Below are 20,478 nucleotides of genomic sequence, written 5' to 3' on the forward strand. Positions count from 1 at the left end.
GGGCCCCAGTTATGCCTGTCTCTTCATGGGGTATGTGGAACATTCCTTGTTCCAGTCCTACTCCGGCCCCCTCCCACAACTCTTTCTCCGGTACATCGATGATTACTTCGGTGCTGCTTCATGCTCTCATCTGGACCTGGAAAAATTTATTAATTTTGCTTCCAATCTCCACCCCTCCATCATTTTCACATGGTCCATCTCTGACACTTCTCTTCCCTTCCTTGACCCCTCTGTCTCAATTTCTGATGATAGGCTGTCCACCAATATTCATTACAAGCCCGCCGACTCCCACAGCTACCTCGACAACAGCTCCTCACACCCCGCTTCCTGTGAGGAGTCCATCCCATTCTCTCAGTTCCTTCGCCTCCGTCGCATCTGTTCTGATGATGCCACTTTCAAAAACAGTTCCTCTGGCATGTCTTCCTTCTTCCTTAACCGAGGTTTTCCACCCACGGTGGTTGACAGGGCCCTCAACCGTGTCCGGGCCGGATGGGCCATCTCCCGCGCATCCACCCTCACACCTTCCTCTCCCTCCCAGAACCATGATAGGGTCCCCCTTGTCCTCACTTATCACCCCACCAGCCTCTGTGTTCAAAGGATCATCCTCCGCCATTTCCGCCAACTCCAGCATGATGCCACCACCAAACACATCTTCCTTTCACCCCCGCCCCCCCCCCCGCCCCCCGTCGGCATTCCGTAGGGATCGTTCCCTCCGGGACACCCTGGTCCACTCCTCCATCACCCCCTACATCTCTACCCCCTCCCACGGCACCTACCCATGCAACCGCAGAAGCTGCAAAACCTGCCCCTTTACTTCCCCTCTTCTCAACGTCCAAGGGCTCAAACACTCCTTTCAAGTGAAGCAGCATTTCACTTGCGCTTCCCTCAATTTAGTCTACTGCATTCACTGCTCCCAATGCGGTTTCCTCTACATTGGAGAGACCAAACGCAGACTGGGTGACCGCTTTGCGGAACACCTTCGGTCTGTCCACAAGCATGACCCAGACCTCCCTGTCGCTTGCCATTTCAACACCCCACCCCGCTCTCATGCCCACATGTCCGTCCTTGGCTTGCTGCATTGTTCCAGTGAAGCTCAACACAAACTGGAGGAACAGCACCTCATCTTCCAACTAGGCACTTTACAGCCTTCCAGACTGAATATTGAGTTCAACAACTTCAGGTCATGAACTCTCTCCTCCATCCCCACCCCCTTTCCAATCCCCCTTTTTCCAATAATTTATCATTTCAAAAAAATATTTTTCTCTTTTCCCTCCTATTTTAAAATTGATTTCGATCTATTGTTTTATCTCCACCTTTTAGCCCATTTCAAACCCTTACCCCCACCCCAGCCCCACTAGGGCCATCTGCCACTTGCTTGTCCTGCTTGCTACCCTTAATGTCACCATTAGCACATCTTTTAGCTTATATCACCACCGTGAACACCCCTTTGTCCTTTTGTCTGTGACATCTTTGGCAATCTCTTCTTTGCCTCCACCTATCACTGACCCTCTATCCAGCTCTACCTGTCCCACCCTCCTCTACCAGCTTATATTTCGCCTCATTTCTCTATTTCCTTAGTTCTGATGAAGAGTCATTTGGACTCGAAATGTTAACTGTGTTCCTCTCTGCAGATGCTGTCAGACCTGCTAAGTTTTTCCAGCTATTTTTGTTTTTGTAGTCAGATATATGTTGACCGGGCGTGGAGAGGATGGGCTGAATGGCCTCCTTCTGTGCTGTAGACGTCTACGGGTGGCACAGCGGTAAAGTCTCTGGGCTAGTAATCCGAGGAGTCCAGGCTCAGGGCACACGGGAAGCTGGTGGAATTCACAGCCCGTCGATAAACCTGGAATCGTAAAGCTCGTCCAAGAAATGGGGACCGTGTCCACCATTATCGGCCTGTCCTGCCCTGCCCGCATTGGGACTCACAGCCCCTCCTGCCCTGCCCAGCCCACTCTGGGACTCAGAGCCCCTCCTGCCCTGCCTGCTCTGGGACTCAGAGACCCTCCTGCCCTGCCCTGCCTGCTCTGGGACTCTTAGCTCCTCTGTCCGCTCTCGGGACTCAGAGGTCCTCCTGCCCTGTCAAATGCCCTCCGAGATTATTCCACCCTTCTGCTCAGGCTTTCAGTTACTTCAGAGTTTGTACTGCAGCACTCGACATCTTCCAAGCCTGGCACCACAGCTCTCAGTTCGGAGCTCCACCAGGTTTGGTATATAGACTGCCAGCAACACAAACACAGTCACGCAAAACTAATTCTAATATACACGCACTGCCTAGACACTTACTCATGTACAAGCACACAAATGGTGGCATCATAGTCATGTCACCGGACTGATAACTCAGAAGCCCAATCCCAGAGTTAAATTCAATCAATTCATAAAATCTGGAATTATGAAGCCAGTTTCAGTCACGGGGACCGTGACAACCGGCATTGATTGTCGTAAAAAACCCCATCTGGTTCACTCATGCCCCCTTTAGGGAAGGGTAAGTCTGCCGTCCTTACCTGGTCTGGCCTACATGTTACTCCAGACCCCCATAGTGATGTGGTTGACTCTTAACTTGCCCCCCTCTGAAATGGACAAGCAAGACACTCAGTTCAAGGGGCAAATAGGGATGGGCAACAAATGCTGGGGCCTCGCCAGCGATGCCCACGTCCCGTGAAAGAATAAAAAACTCAAACAGATGCACACATGCACGCACACATGTGTACCCACACACGCACACAGATAGACACATACACACGCACACACACACAGATGCATACGCACATGCACAGATACACATGTGCACACATGTAGACACACACAGATAGACGCGCGTACACACATGCACAGGCGCGTGCACGCATACACGTGTACCCACACACACACAGATGTGCAATACACACGCACACATGCAGATACACACGCAGACAGACACACACATACACATGCGCACACACAGATGCACAGGCACATGCGCACATACACAGACACACACACACATGTGCACGCACACATGCAAAGATACACACGCGCATATATTCAGACAGACACACGCGCACACGCACGCACGTACACATAAACACCCGCGCGCACACACAGACACACGCACACACACAGACATGTGAGCACACAGATGCACGCGCACACATGCACTCACACACACAGACATGTGTACACAAACACACACACAGACACATGCGCACACAGACACACATAAGCACATGCGTTCGCACACACGGACATATGTGAACACACGCACACGCGTTCACACACACGCACACACACACACACACTTATCTTTCCAGATAGAGTAAAGAAGCCGACACACAGCAGTGACACAGACACCTTGGTACAGATGAAGGCCCCACAAAATTCCGTGAGGCACTTTATCAAAAGAAAACAGTCACTTGCACAGCACATTTTCCGTACGGTACTATAACTGGCGGGAGTGCGGGGGGGGGTGGGGGGGGGTTGGGGGTGTGGGTTGGGGGGGGAGGAGGAGGTGCGGGGTCCCCATCTCTTTAGGCATCTCTCTGCTCAAACGTCAGCATCAGGCCGTCGGGCATGACGTCGCCTCGCGACTGCCGGTCGGCGCTGTCCTCTTCCTCCGAGTCGGAATCTGGAAGGCAGAAGCAGAGCACAAAGGCTGGTGAAGTGACGCGGAAGGACCTTCGCTTACCCCCCGTACAACCGGGCAGCCAGGGGAAGCAGTTAAAAGGGTTGGGGGCGGCCGGGGGTGGGGGTAGGTGGGGAGGGGTGTGTGCGTCGTAGCGGTGGTGGAGGGGGTGGGGTAGGTGGGGACAAGGGGGGGGTGCGTCGTAGCGGTGGTGGAGGGGGTGGGGTAGGTGGGGAGGTGGGGGCAGTGGGGGGGTGCGTCGTAGCGGTGGTGGAGGGGGTGGGGTAGGTGGGGAGGTGGGGGCAGTGGGGGGGTGCGTCGTAGCGGTGGTGGAGGGGGTGGGGTAGGTGGGGAGGTGGGGGCAGGGGGGGTTGCGTCGTAGCGGTGGTGGAGGGGGTAGGGGTTCAGATTCGGATTGGATTGCCCGATGTGAAGGCTGAACTAAGCTGAGCTGGAGTCCCCGATCCACCGCCTCCCCCCCCACCCCCCTCCCACCGCCCCTCTGCCTGGGGGCCAACTCGGAGGGTGACGGGTCAACGTCCGGCCCACTGACCACGCACCCCCCCCACCCCCTTCCTCTCCCCTCCCCTCCCCTCTCCTCCCCCCGCCCCACCAGCCCCCACCCTCCCCCACCCCACCCCGCCCTGCCTGGAGACCAGGGTGTGACCTCCAGGTCTCAGAGGGAGGCCGCGGGGTTTTTATGATTCCTGGCTGTACCAAGGGGTCCGCTTTGCAGGAGGCAGCTGTGTGGGGGGGGGGGGGGGGGAGGGTGAACCAGGACGGAGAGAGGGAGGGTAGGGGGAGGGAATGGGAAAGGACAGCAGTGGGAGGGGAAGGGGGGCAGTGGGGACGGGTCCGAGCTGGGACTGTCTTCCCTGGAGAAGAGAGAAGGTTGAAGAGAGGTTTCGACGGACGCGTTCAAAAACACGAGGGCGGGGGTCCAGGCGGAGTTGATGGGGATACAACGTTCCTGCCCGGAGTGGGGGGAGGGTCAGGATCAAGGGGGCACGGGTCACTGGATCATTGGATTGTCAGGGTGCAGGAGGGGGCCGACTCGGCCCGTCATGTCTGCACTCGGCTCTCGCGGGGAGGCGGTGCGGTAGCGGTATGGTCGCCGGGCTAGTAACCCAGAGATCCTCCCCCACCCCCAGCCCTCAGGGTAACGCTCTGGGGCACCCGCGTTTGAATCCCACTCGTGGGCAGACGGTGGAATTCAATAAAAATAAAAATCTGGAATTAAAAAAGCCTAATGGTGACCAATTGTCGTTAAAAAAAAACCCCATCTGGTTCACTGTTGTAAAAAACCCCATCTGGTTCACTGTTGTAAAAAACCCCATCTGGTTCACTGTTGTAAAAAACCCCATCTGGTTCACTGTTGTAAACCCCAGCTGGTTCACTGTTGTAAAAAAAACCCCATCTGGTTCACAATTGTAAAAAACCCCATCTGGTTCACTGTTGTAAACCCCATCTGGTTCACTGTTGTAAACCCCATCTGGTTCACTGTTGTAAACCCCATCTGGTTCACTGTTGTAAAAAACCCCATCTGGTTCACTGTTGTAAACCCCATCTGGTTCACTGTTGTAAACCCCATCTGGTTCACTGTTGTAAACCCCATCTGGTTCACTGTTGTAAACCCCATCTGGTTCACTGTTGTAAAAAACCCCATCTGGTTCACTGTTGTAAACCCCATCTGGTTCACTGTTGTAAAAAACCCCATCTGGTTCACTGTTGTAAAAAACCCCATCTGGTTCACTGTTGTAAAAAACCCCATCTGGTTCACTGTTGTAAACCCCATCTGGTTCACTGTTGTAAAAAAAACCCCATCTGGTTCACAATTGTAAAAAACCCCATCTGGTTCACTGTTGTAAACCCCATCTGGTTCACTGTTGTAAACCCCATCTGGTTCACTGTTGTAAACCCCATCTGGTTCACTGTTGTAAAAAACCCCATCTGGTTCACTGTTGTAAACCCCATCTGGTTCACTGTTGTAAACCCCATCTGGTTCACTGTTGTAAACCCCATCTGGTTCACTGTTGTAAACCCCATCTGGTTCACTGTTGTAAAAAACCCCATCTGGTTCACTGTTGTAAACCCCATCTGGTTCACTGTTGTAAAAAAAACCCCATCTGGTTCACAATTGTAAAAAACCCCATCTGGTTCACTGTTGTAAACCCCATCTGGTTCACTGTTGTAAACCCCATCTGGTTCACTGTTGTAAACCCCATCTGGTTCACTGTTGTAAAAAACCCCATCTGGTTCACTGTTGTAAACCCCATCTGGTTCACTGTTGTAAACCCCATCTGGTTCACTGTTGTAAACCCCATCTGGTTCACTGTTGTAAACCCCATCTGGTTTACTGTTGTAAATCCCATCTGGTTCACTGTTGTAAACCCCATCTGGTTCACTGTTGTAAAAAACCCCATCTGGTTCACTGTTGTAAACCCCATCTGGTTCACTGTTGTAAAAAACCCCATCTGGTTCACTGTTGTAAAAAACCCCATCTGGTTCACTGTTGTAAACCCCATCTGGTTCACTGTTGTAAACCCCATCTGGTTCACTGTTGTAAAAAAAACCCCATCTGGTTCACTATTGTAAAAAACCCCATCTGGTTCACTGTTGTAAAAAAAACCCCATCTGGTTCACTATTGTAAAAAACCCCATCTGGTTCATTGTTGTAAAAAAAAAACCGTCTGGTTCACTGTTGTAAAAAAAAACCCCATCTGGTTCACTATTGTAAAAAACCCCATCTGGTTCACTGTTGTAAAAAAAACCCCATCTGGTTCACTATTGTAAAAAAAACCCATCTGGTTCATTGTTGTAAAAAAAACCCCATCTGGTTCACTGTTGTAAACCCCATCTGGTTCACTGTTGTAAACCCTATCTGGTTCACTGTTGTAAACCCCATCTGGTTCACTGTTGTAAAAAACCCCATCTGGTTCACTGTTGTAAACCCCATCTGGTTCACTGTTGTAAACCCTATCTGGTTCACTGTTGTAAACCCCATCTGGTTCACTGTTGTAAACCCCATCTGGTTCACTGTTGTAAACCCCATCTGGTTCACTGTTGTAAACCCCATCTGGTTCACTGTTGTAAACCCCATCTGGTTCACTGTTGTAAAAAAAACCCCATCTGGTTCACTATTGTAAAAAACCCCATCTGGTTCACTGTTATAAACCCCATCTGGTTCACTGTTGTAAACCCCATCTGGTTCACTGTTGTAAAAAAAACCCCATCTGGTTCACTATTGTAAACCCCATCTGGTTCACTGTTGTAAAAAACCCCATCTGGTTCACTGTTGTAAACCCCATCTGGTTTACTGTTGTAAACCCTATCTGGTTCACTGTTGTAAACCCCATCTGGTTCACTGTTGTAAACCCCATCTGGTTCACTGTTGTAAAAAACCCCATCTGGTTCACTGTTGTAAACCCCATCTGGTTCACTGTTGTAAAAAACCCCATCTGGTTCACTGTTGTAAAAAACCCCATCTGGTTCACTGTTGTAAACCCCATCTGGTTCACTGTTGTAAACCCCATCTGGTTCACTGTTGAAAAAAAACCCCATCTGGTTCACTATTGTAAAAAACCCCATCTGGTTCACTGTTGTAAAAAAAACCCCATCTGGTTCACTATTGTAAAAAACCCCATCTGGTTCATTGTTGTAAAAAAAAACCCATCTGGTTCACTATTGTAAAAAAAAACCCCATCTGGTTCACTATTGTAAAAAACCCCATCTGGTTCACTGTTGTAAAAAAACACCCCATCTGGTTCACTATTGTAAAAAAAACCCATCTGGTTCATTGTTGTAAAAAAAACCCCATCTGGTTCACTGTTGTAAACCCCATCTGGTTCACTGTTGTAAACCCCATCTGGTTCACTGTTGTAAAAAACCCCATCTGGTTCACTGTTGTAAACCCCATCTGGTTCATTGTTGTAAAAAACCCCATCTGGTTCACTGTTGTAAAAAACCCCATCTGGTTCACTGTTGTAAAAAACCCCATCTGGTTCACTGTTGTAAAAAACCCCATCTGGTTCACTGTTGTAAACCCCATCTGGTTCACTGTTGTAAACCCCATCTGGTTCACTGTTGTAAAAAAAACCCCATCTGGTTCACTATTGTAAAAAACCCCATCTGGTTCACTGTTGTAAAAAAAACCCCATCTGGTTCACTATTGTAAAAAACCCCATCTGGTTCATTGTTGTAAAAAAAAACCCATCTGGTTCACTGTTGTAAAAAAAAACCCCATCTGATTCACTATTGTAAAAAACCCCATCTGGTTCACTGTTGTAAAAAAACCCCATCTGGTTCACTATTGTAAAAAAAACCCATCTGGTTCACTATTGTAAAAAACCCCATCTGGTTCATTGTTGTAAAAAAAACCCCATCTGGTTCACTGACATCCCCGACATCCCCTTCAGGGAAGGGGGAAATCTGCTGTCCTTTACCCGGTCTGGCCCTACACGTGACTGCAGACCCACACAGCGATTCGGTCGGCTCTTAAATGCCTCTTTGAACAAGGGGCAATTAGGGATGGGCAACACAGGCTGGTCACCGGCTGGTGACGCCCACATCCCGTGAATGAATTTTTTAAAAAGAAACACTCCCCGAGTACCCAGCCTCCCACCTCTCCCCGCACGTCCTCCCTTCTCTGAGAGCAGTCTCGGTCCCCGTTTGAACCTGCCTCCACCCAGCCCCCAGTGCTCTCGGGGGGGGGGGTGGGGGGGGGTTGGGGGGAGCGCCGTTCCAGGCCTTCATCGCTCGCTGCGTTGAAAGGTTCCTCCTCCTGTCGCCTTCGGCCCAATCCCCTCAAATCCGTACCCTCTCGCACCCCCTCACCCCGTGATTTTGGGCGGGTCTTATCAAACCTCCTTCTCCGCCTTCTCTACCCTTCGAAAGGACAGGGGGGGGCAGGTCGGCGAAAGGGGCAGCGGCGACACAGGGGGGGAGAAACTCTTTCGAGAGGGCGGTTTCGGGGAGACGGGATCGATCGGGGCGCTCGAGGGGGAATCGGGTTGTTGTCTGCAAAGGAGGAGCGTGCAGGACTAAGGGGGGGGAAGGCTGGGGTAGGGGGAGGGGAGGGGGTTGGTGGAGGGGGGTGGGGTTGGGTGGTGACCAGGTGCGTTGACGCTTCCCGAGGAGAGCCGACGCGGGGCACGATGGACCCAATGCCCTCCTTCTGCGCTGGAGCCGTTCTGCGGACCTGGGTTCCGCGAGGGGCAGGTTCCGGATCTGCGTCTCCCGGCCAGCCCGGTGGGGGGGGGGGGGGGGGGGCGGGGGGGAGAGGTGGGGGCGTGAAGGGGGCAGGTACCTCTCCGGGAGAGCGCGCGCAGGCTCCCGGCCTGCAGCTGGCTCGTGCTTTGCACCGTCGGCCGTGTCCCTGTGGGTCCTCGTGTGTGGTCTAAAGGGCGTTGAGAGGACGGGTTCCCCCAGCCTCCACCCCACCTCCCCCACCACCTCACCCCGGACCCGACCCCCTCCCCACAACCTGACTGCAGCCTAACTAGCCAGGCCAGGGCAGGGGGGGTGTGCGGGGTGGGGGGGGAGGGGTGCTGCTGGGTAGCGGTGGGGGGGAGGTTGGGCTCCCATTGTTACTGAGTCCCTCACCACCCCCACCGCCATCGCAGAGCGGTAAGGGACCCAGTTTCCACCCCCCTCCTCCACCCAACCCCGAGTGTCCCTGTTCTTTTGCGATGGTGGCTGATGCGAGTGTGGGCAGGTGGGGGAGGTGGAATGCGATGGGGGGAGACGAGGGGCGGGGTGGTCTGGCTGCGGGGAAGGAGCACAGGAAGAACCCTGGAAATGCTCGGCCGGTCAGGCAGCAGCAGACGCGGAGAGAGAGGGAGTGAGCTGGGGTTTCAGGTGGGCCGCCCCACACTCGGGCTGGGAAAAGGTTGGAGATGTGACCGGTTTTAAGCACAGAGTCGGGGAAAGTGGGAGCAGGGGAAAGGGGAGGTCGGTGACCACCTCCCCGACCCCACCGAGCCCACCGCCCACAGCCCAGCAACCCCCCCCAGCCCAACGCCCACCAACACCCCCAACCCAACACCCACCAACCCCCCCAGCCCACTGCCCACCAACTCCCCCCAGCCCAACCCCCCCAGCCCACTGCCCACTGCCCAGCAACCCCCTCCCCCAGCCCACTGCCCACCAACTCCCCCCAGCCCAAACCCCCCAGCCCACCGCCCACCAGCCCCCACCAGCCCACTGCCCACCAACCCCCTCCCAGCCCAACACCCCCCAGCCCACTGCCCACCAACCCCCCAGCCCAACACCCACCAACCCCCCCAGCCCAAGGCCCACCAACCCCCCCAGCCCAATGCCCACTTACCCCCCAACCCACTGCCCGCCAACCCTCCCAACCCAACGTTCAGCAACCCCCCCCAACCCAACACCCACCAACCCCCCCCAACCCACTGCCCACCAACCCCCTCCCAGCCCAACCCCCCCCAACCCAACACCCACCAACGCCCCCCAGCCCACTGCCCACCAACCCCCCCAGCCCAACGCCCACCAACCCCCCCAGCCCAACGCCCACCAACCCCCCCAACCCACTGCCCACTAACCCCCCAATCCACTGCCCACCAAGTCCCCCAACCCAACGCTCACCAACCCCCCAACCCAACGCCCACCAACCCTCCCAACCCAACGCTCACCAACCCCCTCAACCCACTGCCCACCAAACCCCCCCGGCCCAACACCCACCAACCCCCCCAGCCCAACTCATCCACAGCCCATGGCCCACCAAACCCTCCCCAGCCCACCGCCTGCTGCCTTGGTAGTCGCTGGAAACCTCGTCCATCTCCAGCCTTTTCTCATGCCTGTCGGGGGATCAGGGAACCGGGTGATTCCTGCGTTTCCCATTCACGCTGCACGTCGACGACGTTCGGGGCGTTCTGCTCCAGCGGACTGGACAGAGGGGAGGGCTCCGTCTGCTCTCAGCCCTCAGTCCGAGAGAGGGCGAAGGCACGGTCAGGTCAGTGCCTGATCGCTGTCCAGTAACCGCAGCTGCGTCGGGGTTGAGGCATGGCCGGCTCAGTTGGGACGCACCCCCACCCCCCCCCCCCGCCGCGGTCGAATAGTCGGACCACGTCCAGCAGGCGCCATCGCACGGGTGAACAACTGGCCCCGTGGGTGAGTGGGGGGGTGGGGGGGAAAAGCAGGGGCCGGTCAAGCCTCAGGTTATTCCGCTGGAGGGAACAGCCCATTCCCGACATGAAGGGCTGATCCTAAACCCGCCGTGAGTTCCAGACCGAGGATGCGATGAAACTCCATCATACAGATGGTCACGGTGGAGGATGAATCAAATCAATGACACTTTCTCCGCAAAACTGGGCAGCACGGGGTTAGATACAGAGTAAAGCTCCCTCTATACCGTCCCCATCAAACACTCCCAGGACAGGTACAGCACAGGGTTAGAAACAGAGTAAAGTTCCCTCTACACTGTCCCGATCAAACACTCCCAGGACAGGTACAGCACGGGGTTAGATACAGAGTAAAGCTCCCTCTACACTGTCCCCATCAAACACTCCCAGGACAGGTACAGCACGGGGTTAGATACAGAGTAAAGCTCCCTCTACACTGTCCCCATCAAACACTCCCAGGACAGGTACAGCACGGGGTTAGATACAGAGTAATGCTCCCTCTACACTGTCCCCATCAAACACTCCCAGGACAGGTACAGCACGGGGTTAGATACAGAGTAAAGCTCCGTCTACACTGTCCCCATCAAACACTCCCAGGACAGGTACAGCACAGGGTTAGATACAGAGTAATGCTCCCTCTACACTGTCCCCATCAAACACTCCCAGGACAGGTACAGCACGGGGTTAGATACAGAGTAAAGCTCCGTCTACACTGTCCCCATCAAACACTCCCAGGACAGGTACAGCATGGGGTTAGATACAGGGTAAAGGACACTTCTCACTGTATTGTGAGGAATAACAGATACCCAGGAGTGAGTTACAGACTGGAATCTAATCGAGGGGTTCGGGTGGTTTATATATAGAATAACAGATACCTGGGAGTGAGTTACAGGCTGGAATCTAATCGAGGGGTTCGGGTGGTTTATATATAGAATAACAGATACCCAGGAGTGAGTTACAGACTGGAATCTAATCGAGGGGTTCGGGTGGTTTATATATAGAATAACAGATACCCGGGAGTGAGTTACAGACTGGAATCTAATCGAGGGGTTCGGGTGGTTTACATATAAATAACAGATACCCGGGAGTGAGTTACAGACTGGAATCTAATCGACGAGTTCGGGTGGTTTATATATAGAATAACAGATACCCGGGAGTGAGTTACAGACTGGAATCTAATCGAGGGGTTCGGGTGGCTTTTATATAGAATAACAGATACCTGGGAGTGAGTTACAGACTGGATTCTAATCGAGGGGTTCGGGTGGTTTATATATAGAATAACAGATACCCGGGAGTGAGTTACAGACTGGATTCTAATCGAGGGGTTCGGGTGGTTTATATATAGAATAACAGATACCCGGGAGTGAGTTACAGACTGGAATCTAATCAATGCATTTCTCGCTTCTCTGCCTGAGCACTGCAGACTCCTGGAGTTAATAGGCCATCGTTGCATTGGACTTTGTGAAGGGATTTTGCGCCATTCTCCAAGCGGTGCACGATTTGTGTACCCGGGGGTGGGGGTGGGAGTCTCAAATCTCTCCGCTCTCCCACCGTCCGGTTTCCCCACAGTTTAGAAGGCGCTCTCCGGGTTCCAAGCGGGGAGCCTCACCTTAAACCCCCTCCCGCTGCCGCCGCTTTACCCAGTTGGCCTGTCGGGCCCCCTCCTCGGCTGCGTCCAGCTACTGCTGACCAGCGCGCCACTCGCCCGTTTCCCCTCCCCCCCACCCACGCCAACGCGGGTGCGCTCTGGGCTCGCTGTCCCACCGCCATCCAGGTTCATCAGTGAAGAGGGTGAGGATCTGGAGGCGCTGGCCCGGATTCCGAGGGGAGGGGGAAGGGCAGTGCCCTTTGCCACGCTTGGATCAGCCCGAGCGTAGGGCTCCTCGTCCCCGCTCGCTCTCTGCGCTCGAGCCGGTCGGCGTTGCTCTCGCTGGGCCTACGAGGGTCTAAAATTCTCAACACAGAAACTGAAATACCTGGAAAAACTCAGCAGGACTGGCAGCATCGGCGGAGAAGAGCACAGTTGACGTTTCGAGTCCTCATGACCCTTCAACAGAACTAAGTAGAGATTTCTACTGTGCTCTTCTCCGCCGATGCTGCCAGACCTGCTGAGTTTCTCCAGGTAATTCTGTTTCTGTTTTGGATTTCCAGCATCCGCAGTGTTTTGTTTTTATCTAAAATTCTCAACCCTGGTTTGCAAATGTACTCCACGGCCTCCCTATCTCTGCAAAAACCACCCCCCCCTCCCTCCCTCCCTCCCTCACCCCCCTCACTCCAGCTCCACTGCCTCCCCCCTCCAGGATCTCCGCACTCCTCTAATTCTGTTTCCTTACCGATCCCTGATTTTAAACGCTCCCCACCCCATCACCCGGGACTGTGGCTGCCGCCCCCCCCCACCCCGGGCTGCCCCGGGCTCTGGAGAGAGGGGAGAAGGGAGAGACGGGGAGGGCGAAAATGGAGCAAAAGGAGACCACGCCGCCGGGCACTTGCGCCTGGCCTGAGGGGAGCGAGACCTACTTTGAGCGTCACTGCCGTCAGCTCCAGGCTGGGAGTCCGCCGCGCTGAACTGGGAGAAAAGAACAGGCCGTTAGCTTCAGACATAGTCACGCTGCTTCCGTGCTTAGAGCCAGCCCAATCGCCACAGCTCACCATACAGTGCACTTGCTTTGCTCTGTGCCTGATAAATTGTCCCTTGACTCCGTGTGCGTGTGATGTTTGCCCCCTTTTACCCCATGTGTGCGATAATTGCCCCTTTACTCTGTGTGATAATTGCCCCCTTACTCTGTGTGATAATTGCCCCTTTACTGTGTGATAATTGCCCCCTTACTCTGTGTGATAATTGCCCCTTTACTCTGTGTGATAATTGCCCCCTCACTCTGTGTGGGATAATTGCCCCCTTTACCCTGTGTGTGTAGTAATTGCCCCTTTTACCCCGTGTGTGATAATTGCCCCTTTACTCCGTGTGGGTTAATTGCCCCCTTAGTCTGTGTGGGATAATTGCCCCCTTTATCCTGAGTGTGTAGTAATTGTCCCCTTTACCCGTGTGTGATAATTGCTGCTTTATTCTATGTTCGTGGTAATTGTCCCCTTTATCTCATGTGTGTGATTATTGCCCCTTTACCCCATGTGTGTGATAATTTCCCCCTTTATCCCATGTGTGTGATTGTTGCCCCTTTATCTCATGTGTGTGATTATTGCCCCTTTACCCCATGTGTGTGATAATTTCCCCCTTTATCCCATGTGTGTGATTGTTGCCCCTTTATCTCATGTGTGTGATTATTGCCCCTTTACCCCAAGTGTGTGATAATTTTCCCCTTTATCCCATGTGTGTGATTGTTGCCCCTTTATCGCATGTGTGTGATTATTGCCCCTTTACCCCAAGTGTGTGATAATTTTCCCCTTTACCCCATGTGTGTGATTATTGCCCCTTTACTCCATGTGTGTGATTATTGCCCCTTTACCCCATGTGTGTGATTATTGCCCCTTTACCCCATGTGAGTGATTATTGCCCCTTTACCCCATGTGTGTGATTATTGCCCCTTTACCCCATGTGTGTGACTATTGCCCCTTTACTCCATGTGTGTGATTATTGCCCCTTTACCCCATGTATGTGATTATTGCCCCTTTACTCCATGTGTGTGATTATTGCCCCTTTACCCCATGTGTGTGATTATTGCCCCTTTACCCCATGTGTGTGATTATTGCCCCTTTACCCCATGTGTGTGATTATTGCCCCTTTACCCCATGTGTGTGATTATCGCCCCTTTACCCCATGTGTGTGATTATTGCCCCTTTACCCCATGTGAGTGATTATTGCCCCTTTACCCCATGTGAGTGATTATCGCCCCTTTACCCCATGTGTGTGATTATCGCCCCTTTACCCCATGTGAGTGATTATTGCCCCTTTGCCCCATGTGTATGATTATTGCCCCTTTACCCCATGTGAGTGATTATTGCCCCTTTACCCCATGTGTGTGATTATTGCCCCTTTACCCCATGTGTGTGATAATTTCCCCTTTACTCCGTATGATAAACGCCCCCTTACTCTGTGTGTGATAATTGCCCCTTTACACTGTGTGTAGTAATTGCCCCCTTTCCCCTGCGTGTGATAATTGCCCCTTTACCCTGCGTGTGATAATTGCCCCTTTACCCTGCGTGTGATAATTGCCCCTTTACCCTGCGTGTGATAATTGCCCCGGGCCTAAATTTTCCCTCGTCGTGCATGGAGTGGTCGGGAAACAGGGCCCCGCACCGCGATTGGCCCCCCCGATCGTGATTATTATATATTATTCATATGCTGTCGTGAAGCACTTTGACGTGTTTTCCCGCTGCCATGGGTGGGATGATTCTGGCGGGCGGGCGGGCTTTATAATGATATGCTGACGTGGGGTAGCTTTGTTAATAAAGGAAGGTATCAGTGCGCTGGTGAGTCAGCGATATAGGTGCAATAGATCGCGATGCGGAATCAGTGTGGGTGGAAATAAGGAATAGCAGGGGGAAGAAGTCACGGGTGGGAGTGGTCTATAGGGCCCCCGAAGAGTTGCCTCACTGTAGGACAAAGCGTAAATCGGGAAATAATGGAGGCATGTAAGAAGGGCGCTATGATTGTCATGGGTGATTTTAATCTGCATATTGACTGGACAAATCAGATTGGCAGGGGTAACATGGAATTTGAATTTGTAGAGTGTATCAGGGATTGTTTATCAGAGCAATACATTGCAGGGCCTACCCGCGAGCAGGCTATTTTAGATCTGGTAATGTCTAATGAGGTGGGATTAATAAGAGATATCGTACTTAATGGTCCTCTGGGTGGGGGGTGGGGGGGGTGAGTAGTGATCATAACGTGGTAGAATTTCAAATTCAGTTTGAGGGCTAGCAACTCGGGTCTCAAACCAGTGTCCTCAACTTAAATAAGGGCAATCACAGAGCTATGAAGAAAGAATTGTCTAAAGCGGGCTGGAAAATTGGACCAAGTGGTTGAGCAATGGCAGACCTTTAAGCAGATATTTCATAACGCTCAGCAAAAATTTATCCCAGTCAAAAAGAAGGGCTCAATGAGAAGGATGAACCACCCGTGGTTAACAAAGGTGGTCAAGGAGTATATCCAATCACAAACTAAGGCATACAAAGCTGCGAAAACCAGTGGTAGGCCAGAGGATTGGGAATTTTTTTAGGAATCAGCAGCGGATGACTAAAAAGCTAATAAAGAGGGAGAAAATTGATTATGGAAGTAAATTGGCAAGAAATATAAAAACAAACAGCAAGAACTTCTACAGGTATATAAAAAGGAGGAGAGTAGCTAAAGTGAGCGTGGGACCTTTTGGAGGATGCGACTGGAGAATTGATAACGGGGAACAGGGAAGTGGCAGATAATTTAGACCGTTATAATTTAAATCAATAGGCGGGAAGGCATGTTGTGATGAGGACATAAAGAATCTGCAAGGGGATAGAGACAGGTTGAGTGGGTGGGCAACAACTTGGCAGGTGGAGTTTAATGTAAGGAAAGTGTGAGATCATGTACTTTGGTAGGAAGAATCAAAAGGCAGATGTTATTTAAATGGAGAGAGACTCCAAAAAAAGTGCGGCGCAGAGGGTTCTGGGTGTCCTTGTGCATGAAACACAAAAAGTTAGCATGCAGGTGCAGCGAGTAATTGAGAAGGTAAGTGGAATTTTGGCCTGTATCGCTAGGGGGTTGGAGTTTAAAAATAGGGAATTCTTGTTACAACTGTACAGGGTGTTGGTGAGGCCGCACCCTGGAGTCCTGTGTACAGTTTTGGTCCCCGTATTTAAGAAAGGATATACTGGCATTGGACGCAGTTCAAAAGAGATTCACTAGGCTGATTCCTGGGATGAAGGGGTTGACTTATCAGGAACAGCTAAACAGGTTAGACCTTTATTTATTCGAGTTTAGAAGAATGAGGGGTGATCTTATTGAAACGTGTAAGTTTCTGAGGGGCCTTGATGGGGTAGATGTTAAGAAGATGTTTCCACTAGTAGGGGAATCTCGAACTAGGGGGACATAGTTACAGAATAAGGGGACACTCATTTAAAACTGAGATGCGAAGGGATTTCTTCTCTCCGAGGGTAGTGAATGTCTGGAATTCTCTACCCCAGAGAGTTGTGGAGGCTAGATCACTGGAAGTATTTAAAGAGGGGGTAGATAGATCTGTGAACTATCGGGGAGTTGAGGGCTATGAGGAGCTGGCACGAAAGAGGAGTCGAGGCCTGGGGCAGGTCAGCCATGATCTTATTGAATGGCGGGGCAGGCTCGAGGGGCCGAATGGCCTACTCCTGCTCCTATTATGTTCTTAAGTGTGTGATAATTGCTTCCTTTAATCCGTGTGTGGGATTATTGCCCCATTTACCCATGCGTGATTATTGCCCCTTTTACTCTGTGTGTGTGGTAATTGTCCCTTTAGCCCATGTGTGTGGTTACTGCCCCCTTTATCCTGTGTGTGTGATAGTTGCCCTCTTTACCCTGCGTGTGTGATAGTTGCCCCCTTTATCCTGTGTGTGATAGTTGCCCCCTTTACCCCACGTGTGTGTGATAGTTGCCCCCTTTACCCCGAAGTGTGTGCGTGATAGTTGCCCCCTTTACCCCCCGATGTGTGTGTGTGATAGTTGCCCCCTTTACCCCGATGTGTGTGTGTGTGATAGTTGCCCCCTTTACCCCGATGTGTGTGTGTGTGATAGTTGCCCCCTTTACCCCGATGTGTGTGTGTGTGATAGTTGCCCCCTTTACCCCGAAGTGTGTGTGATAGTTGCCCCCTTTACCCCGATGTGTGTGTGTATGATAGTTGCCCTATTTACCCCAATGTGTGTGTGATAGTTGCCCCCTTTACCCCGATGTGTGTGTGTGTGATAGTTGCCCAATTTACCCCAATGTGTGCGTGATAGTTGCCCCCTTTACCCCGAAGTGTGTGCATGATAGTTGCCCCCTTTACCCCGATGTGTGTGTGTGTGATAGTTGCCCCCTTTACCCCGATGTGTGTGTGTGTGATAGTTGCCCCCTTTACCCCCGATGTGTGTGTGTGTGATAGTTGCCCCCTTTACCCCGATGTGTGTGTGTGTGATAGTTGCCCCCTTTACCCCCGATGTGTGTGTGTGTGATAGTTGCCCCCTTTACCCCGATGTGTGTGTGTGTGATAGTTGCCCCCTTTACCCTAATGTGTGTGTGATAGTTGCCCACTTTACCCCGAAGTGTGTTTATAGTTGCCCCCTTTACCCCGATGTGTGTGTGTGTGATAGTTGCCCCCTTTACCCCGATGTGTGTGTGTGTGATAGTTGCCCCCTTTACCCCTAATGTGTGTGTGATAGTTGCCCACTTTACCCCGAAGTGTGTGTTATAGTTGCCCCCTTTACCCCGATGTGTGTGTGTGTGATAGTTGCCCCCTTTACCCCGATGTGTGTGTGTGTGATAGTTGCCCCCTTTACCCCGATGTGTGTGTGTGTGATAGTTGCCCCCTTTACCCCGATGTGTGTGTGTGTGATAGTTGCCCCCTTTACCCCGAAGTGTGTGTGATAGTTGCCCCCTTTACCCCGATGTGTGTGTGTGTGATAGTTGCCCCCTTTACCCCGAAGTGTGTGTGATAGTTGCCCCCTTTACCCCGATGTGTGTGTGTGTGATAGTTGCCCCCTTTACCCCCCGATGTGTGTGTGTGTGATAGTTGCCCCCTTTACCCCCCGATGTGTGTGATGGTTTCCCCCTTTACCCCGATGTGTGTGTGTGTGTGTGATAGTTGCCCCCTTTACCCCCCTATGTCTGTGATGGTTGCCCCCTTCACCTGGTAGGTAGCTGTGCTCCCGCTCAGCAGCCGCATGAGCTCGGTGAATCGCTGTTCGTAGAGGTGGAGCAGGACTGCCATGTAGAGACTGGAGCTGGTCATCTGCTCCTCAACCTGTACCCGGGGAAAGCGGAGGAGAAATGGATGAGCCCAGAGTGACCAGGCCGTCCTGGAAGTATGCCTTTGGGCCCCGCATCTCCACGGCAGCGCTGCAGGAGAGTGCTGGGGGTGTCTGCCTGCCAAGCCCCCCACACGCTCACTCCCCCTCCCCCGGTACCTGCGAGACCCCCCCACAGGCTCTCTCCCCTACCCCCCCGTACCTGCGAGACCCCCACACGCTCTCTCCCCTTCCCCCCCCGTACCTGCGAGACCCCCACACACTCTCTCCCCCTCCCCCGTACCTGCGAGACCCCCCCACACACTCTCTCCCCCTCCCCCGGTACCTGCGAGACCCCCCCACACGCTCTCTCCCCCTCCCCCCCTGTACCTGCGAGACACCCCACGCACTCGCTCCCCTCCCCCTGCTCCCCGTACCTGCGAGACCCCCCCACACCCTCTCTCCCCTCCCCCCATACCTGCAAGACCCCCCCCACACGCTTTCTCCCCCTCCCCCCCTGCGAGACCCCCCCACACGCTCTCTCCCCCTCCCCCCCCGGTACCTGCGAGACCCCCCCACACGCTCTCTCCCCCTCCCCCCCCGGTACCTGCAAGACCCCCCCACACGCTCTCTCCCCCTCCCCCCCGGTACCTGCGAGACCCCCCACACGCTCTCTCCCCCTCGCCCCCCCATACCTGCGAGACCCCCCCACACCGTCTCTCCCCTCCCCCCGTACCTGCGAGACCCCCCCCACACGCTCTCTCCCCCTCCCACCCCGTACCTGCGAGACCCCCCCCACACGCGCTCTCCCCCTCCCCCCTGCGAGACCCCCCACACGCTCTCTCCCCCTCCCCATACCTGCGAGACCCCCCACACCGTCTCTCCCCTCCCCCGTACCTGCGAGACCCCCCCACACACTCTCACCCCTCCCCCCCGTACCTGCGAGACCCCCCACACGCTCTCTCCCCCTCCCCCTCGTACCTGCGAGACCCCCCCACACGCTCTCTCCCCTCCCCCCGTACCTGCAAGACCCCCCCCACACGCTCTCTCCCCCTCCCCCTCGTACCTGCGAGACCCCCCTCCACACGCTCTCTCCCCTCCCCCCCGTAACCTGCGAGACCCCCCCACATGCTCTCTCCCCCTCCCCCTCCCCCCGTACCTGCGAGACCACCCACACACTCTCTCCCCTTCCCCCTCCCCTCCCGTACCTGCGAGACCCCCCCACACGCTCTCTCCCCCTCCCCCCCGTACCTGCGAGATCCCCCCCACACACTCTCTCCCCCTCCCCCCCGTACCTGCGAGACCCCCAACTCGCGCTCTCCCCCTCCCCCCCCGTACCTGCGAGACCCCCCCACACGCTCTCTCCCCCCTGTACCTGCGAGACCCCCCACACGCTCTCTCCCCCCCCCCCCCCACCCCCACACACTGTCTCCCCCTCCTCCCCGTACCTGCGAGACCCCCCCACACGCTCTCTCCCCCTCCCCCCGTACCTGCGAGGCCGCCCGCTTGCGGTGAAACTCGTGGACGTCGAAGTTGTCGAAATCCAGCTTGAGGGTCTGTTTGCAGAGCTCGCAGGTGGTGACAGTGGCCAGATCGGCACCTGTGCCGGAAGGAAAAAACAGGGAGGGTTCATGATTCCCAGGCATCGCACACTCACTGCAAGGGGGCGGGTGGGGGAGGGTAAACTGAGGTGGGGAGGAGGGGGGGGAGGTGGGCAGTAGCAGCGGCATGGAGGGAAATGGAGGACGGTGGGGGGCGGGGTGGTGCGGTGAGGAGGGAAATGGAGGACGGTGGGGGGGGGGGTGGGGGTGCGGTGAGGAGGGAGACGGGGCCTGAGAGCGGGGTGTGACTCCAACCAGC

At 54.1% G+C, this 20,478-nt stretch overlaps 1 protein-coding gene across 1 annotated transcript; it reads right to left on the reverse strand.

Moving 5' to 3' along the window:
• Nucleotides 1-3,476: 3,476 nt before the first annotated feature.
• On the reverse strand, nt 3,477-20,218 carry LOC144677830 (putative E3 ubiquitin-protein ligase MARCHF10; the record flags this gene model as incomplete). The annotated part of the gene is made up of 4 exons (XM_078537837.1): nt 3,477-3,601; nt 13,255-13,303; nt 18,522-18,635; nt 20,109-20,218. Coding segments are annotated over 4 exons (371 nt in total), but the record flags the coding sequence as incomplete, so codon positions are not given.
• Between the last annotated feature and the right edge of the window lie 260 nt (nt 20,219-20,478).

Source organism: Cetorhinus maximus, unplaced genomic scaffold, assembly GCF_964194155.1.
Source record: "Cetorhinus maximus unplaced genomic scaffold, sCetMax3.hap1.1 HAP1_SCAFFOLD_3122, whole genome shotgun sequence".
Taxonomy (NCBI): domain Eukaryota; kingdom Metazoa; phylum Chordata; class Chondrichthyes; order Lamniformes; family Cetorhinidae; genus Cetorhinus; species Cetorhinus maximus.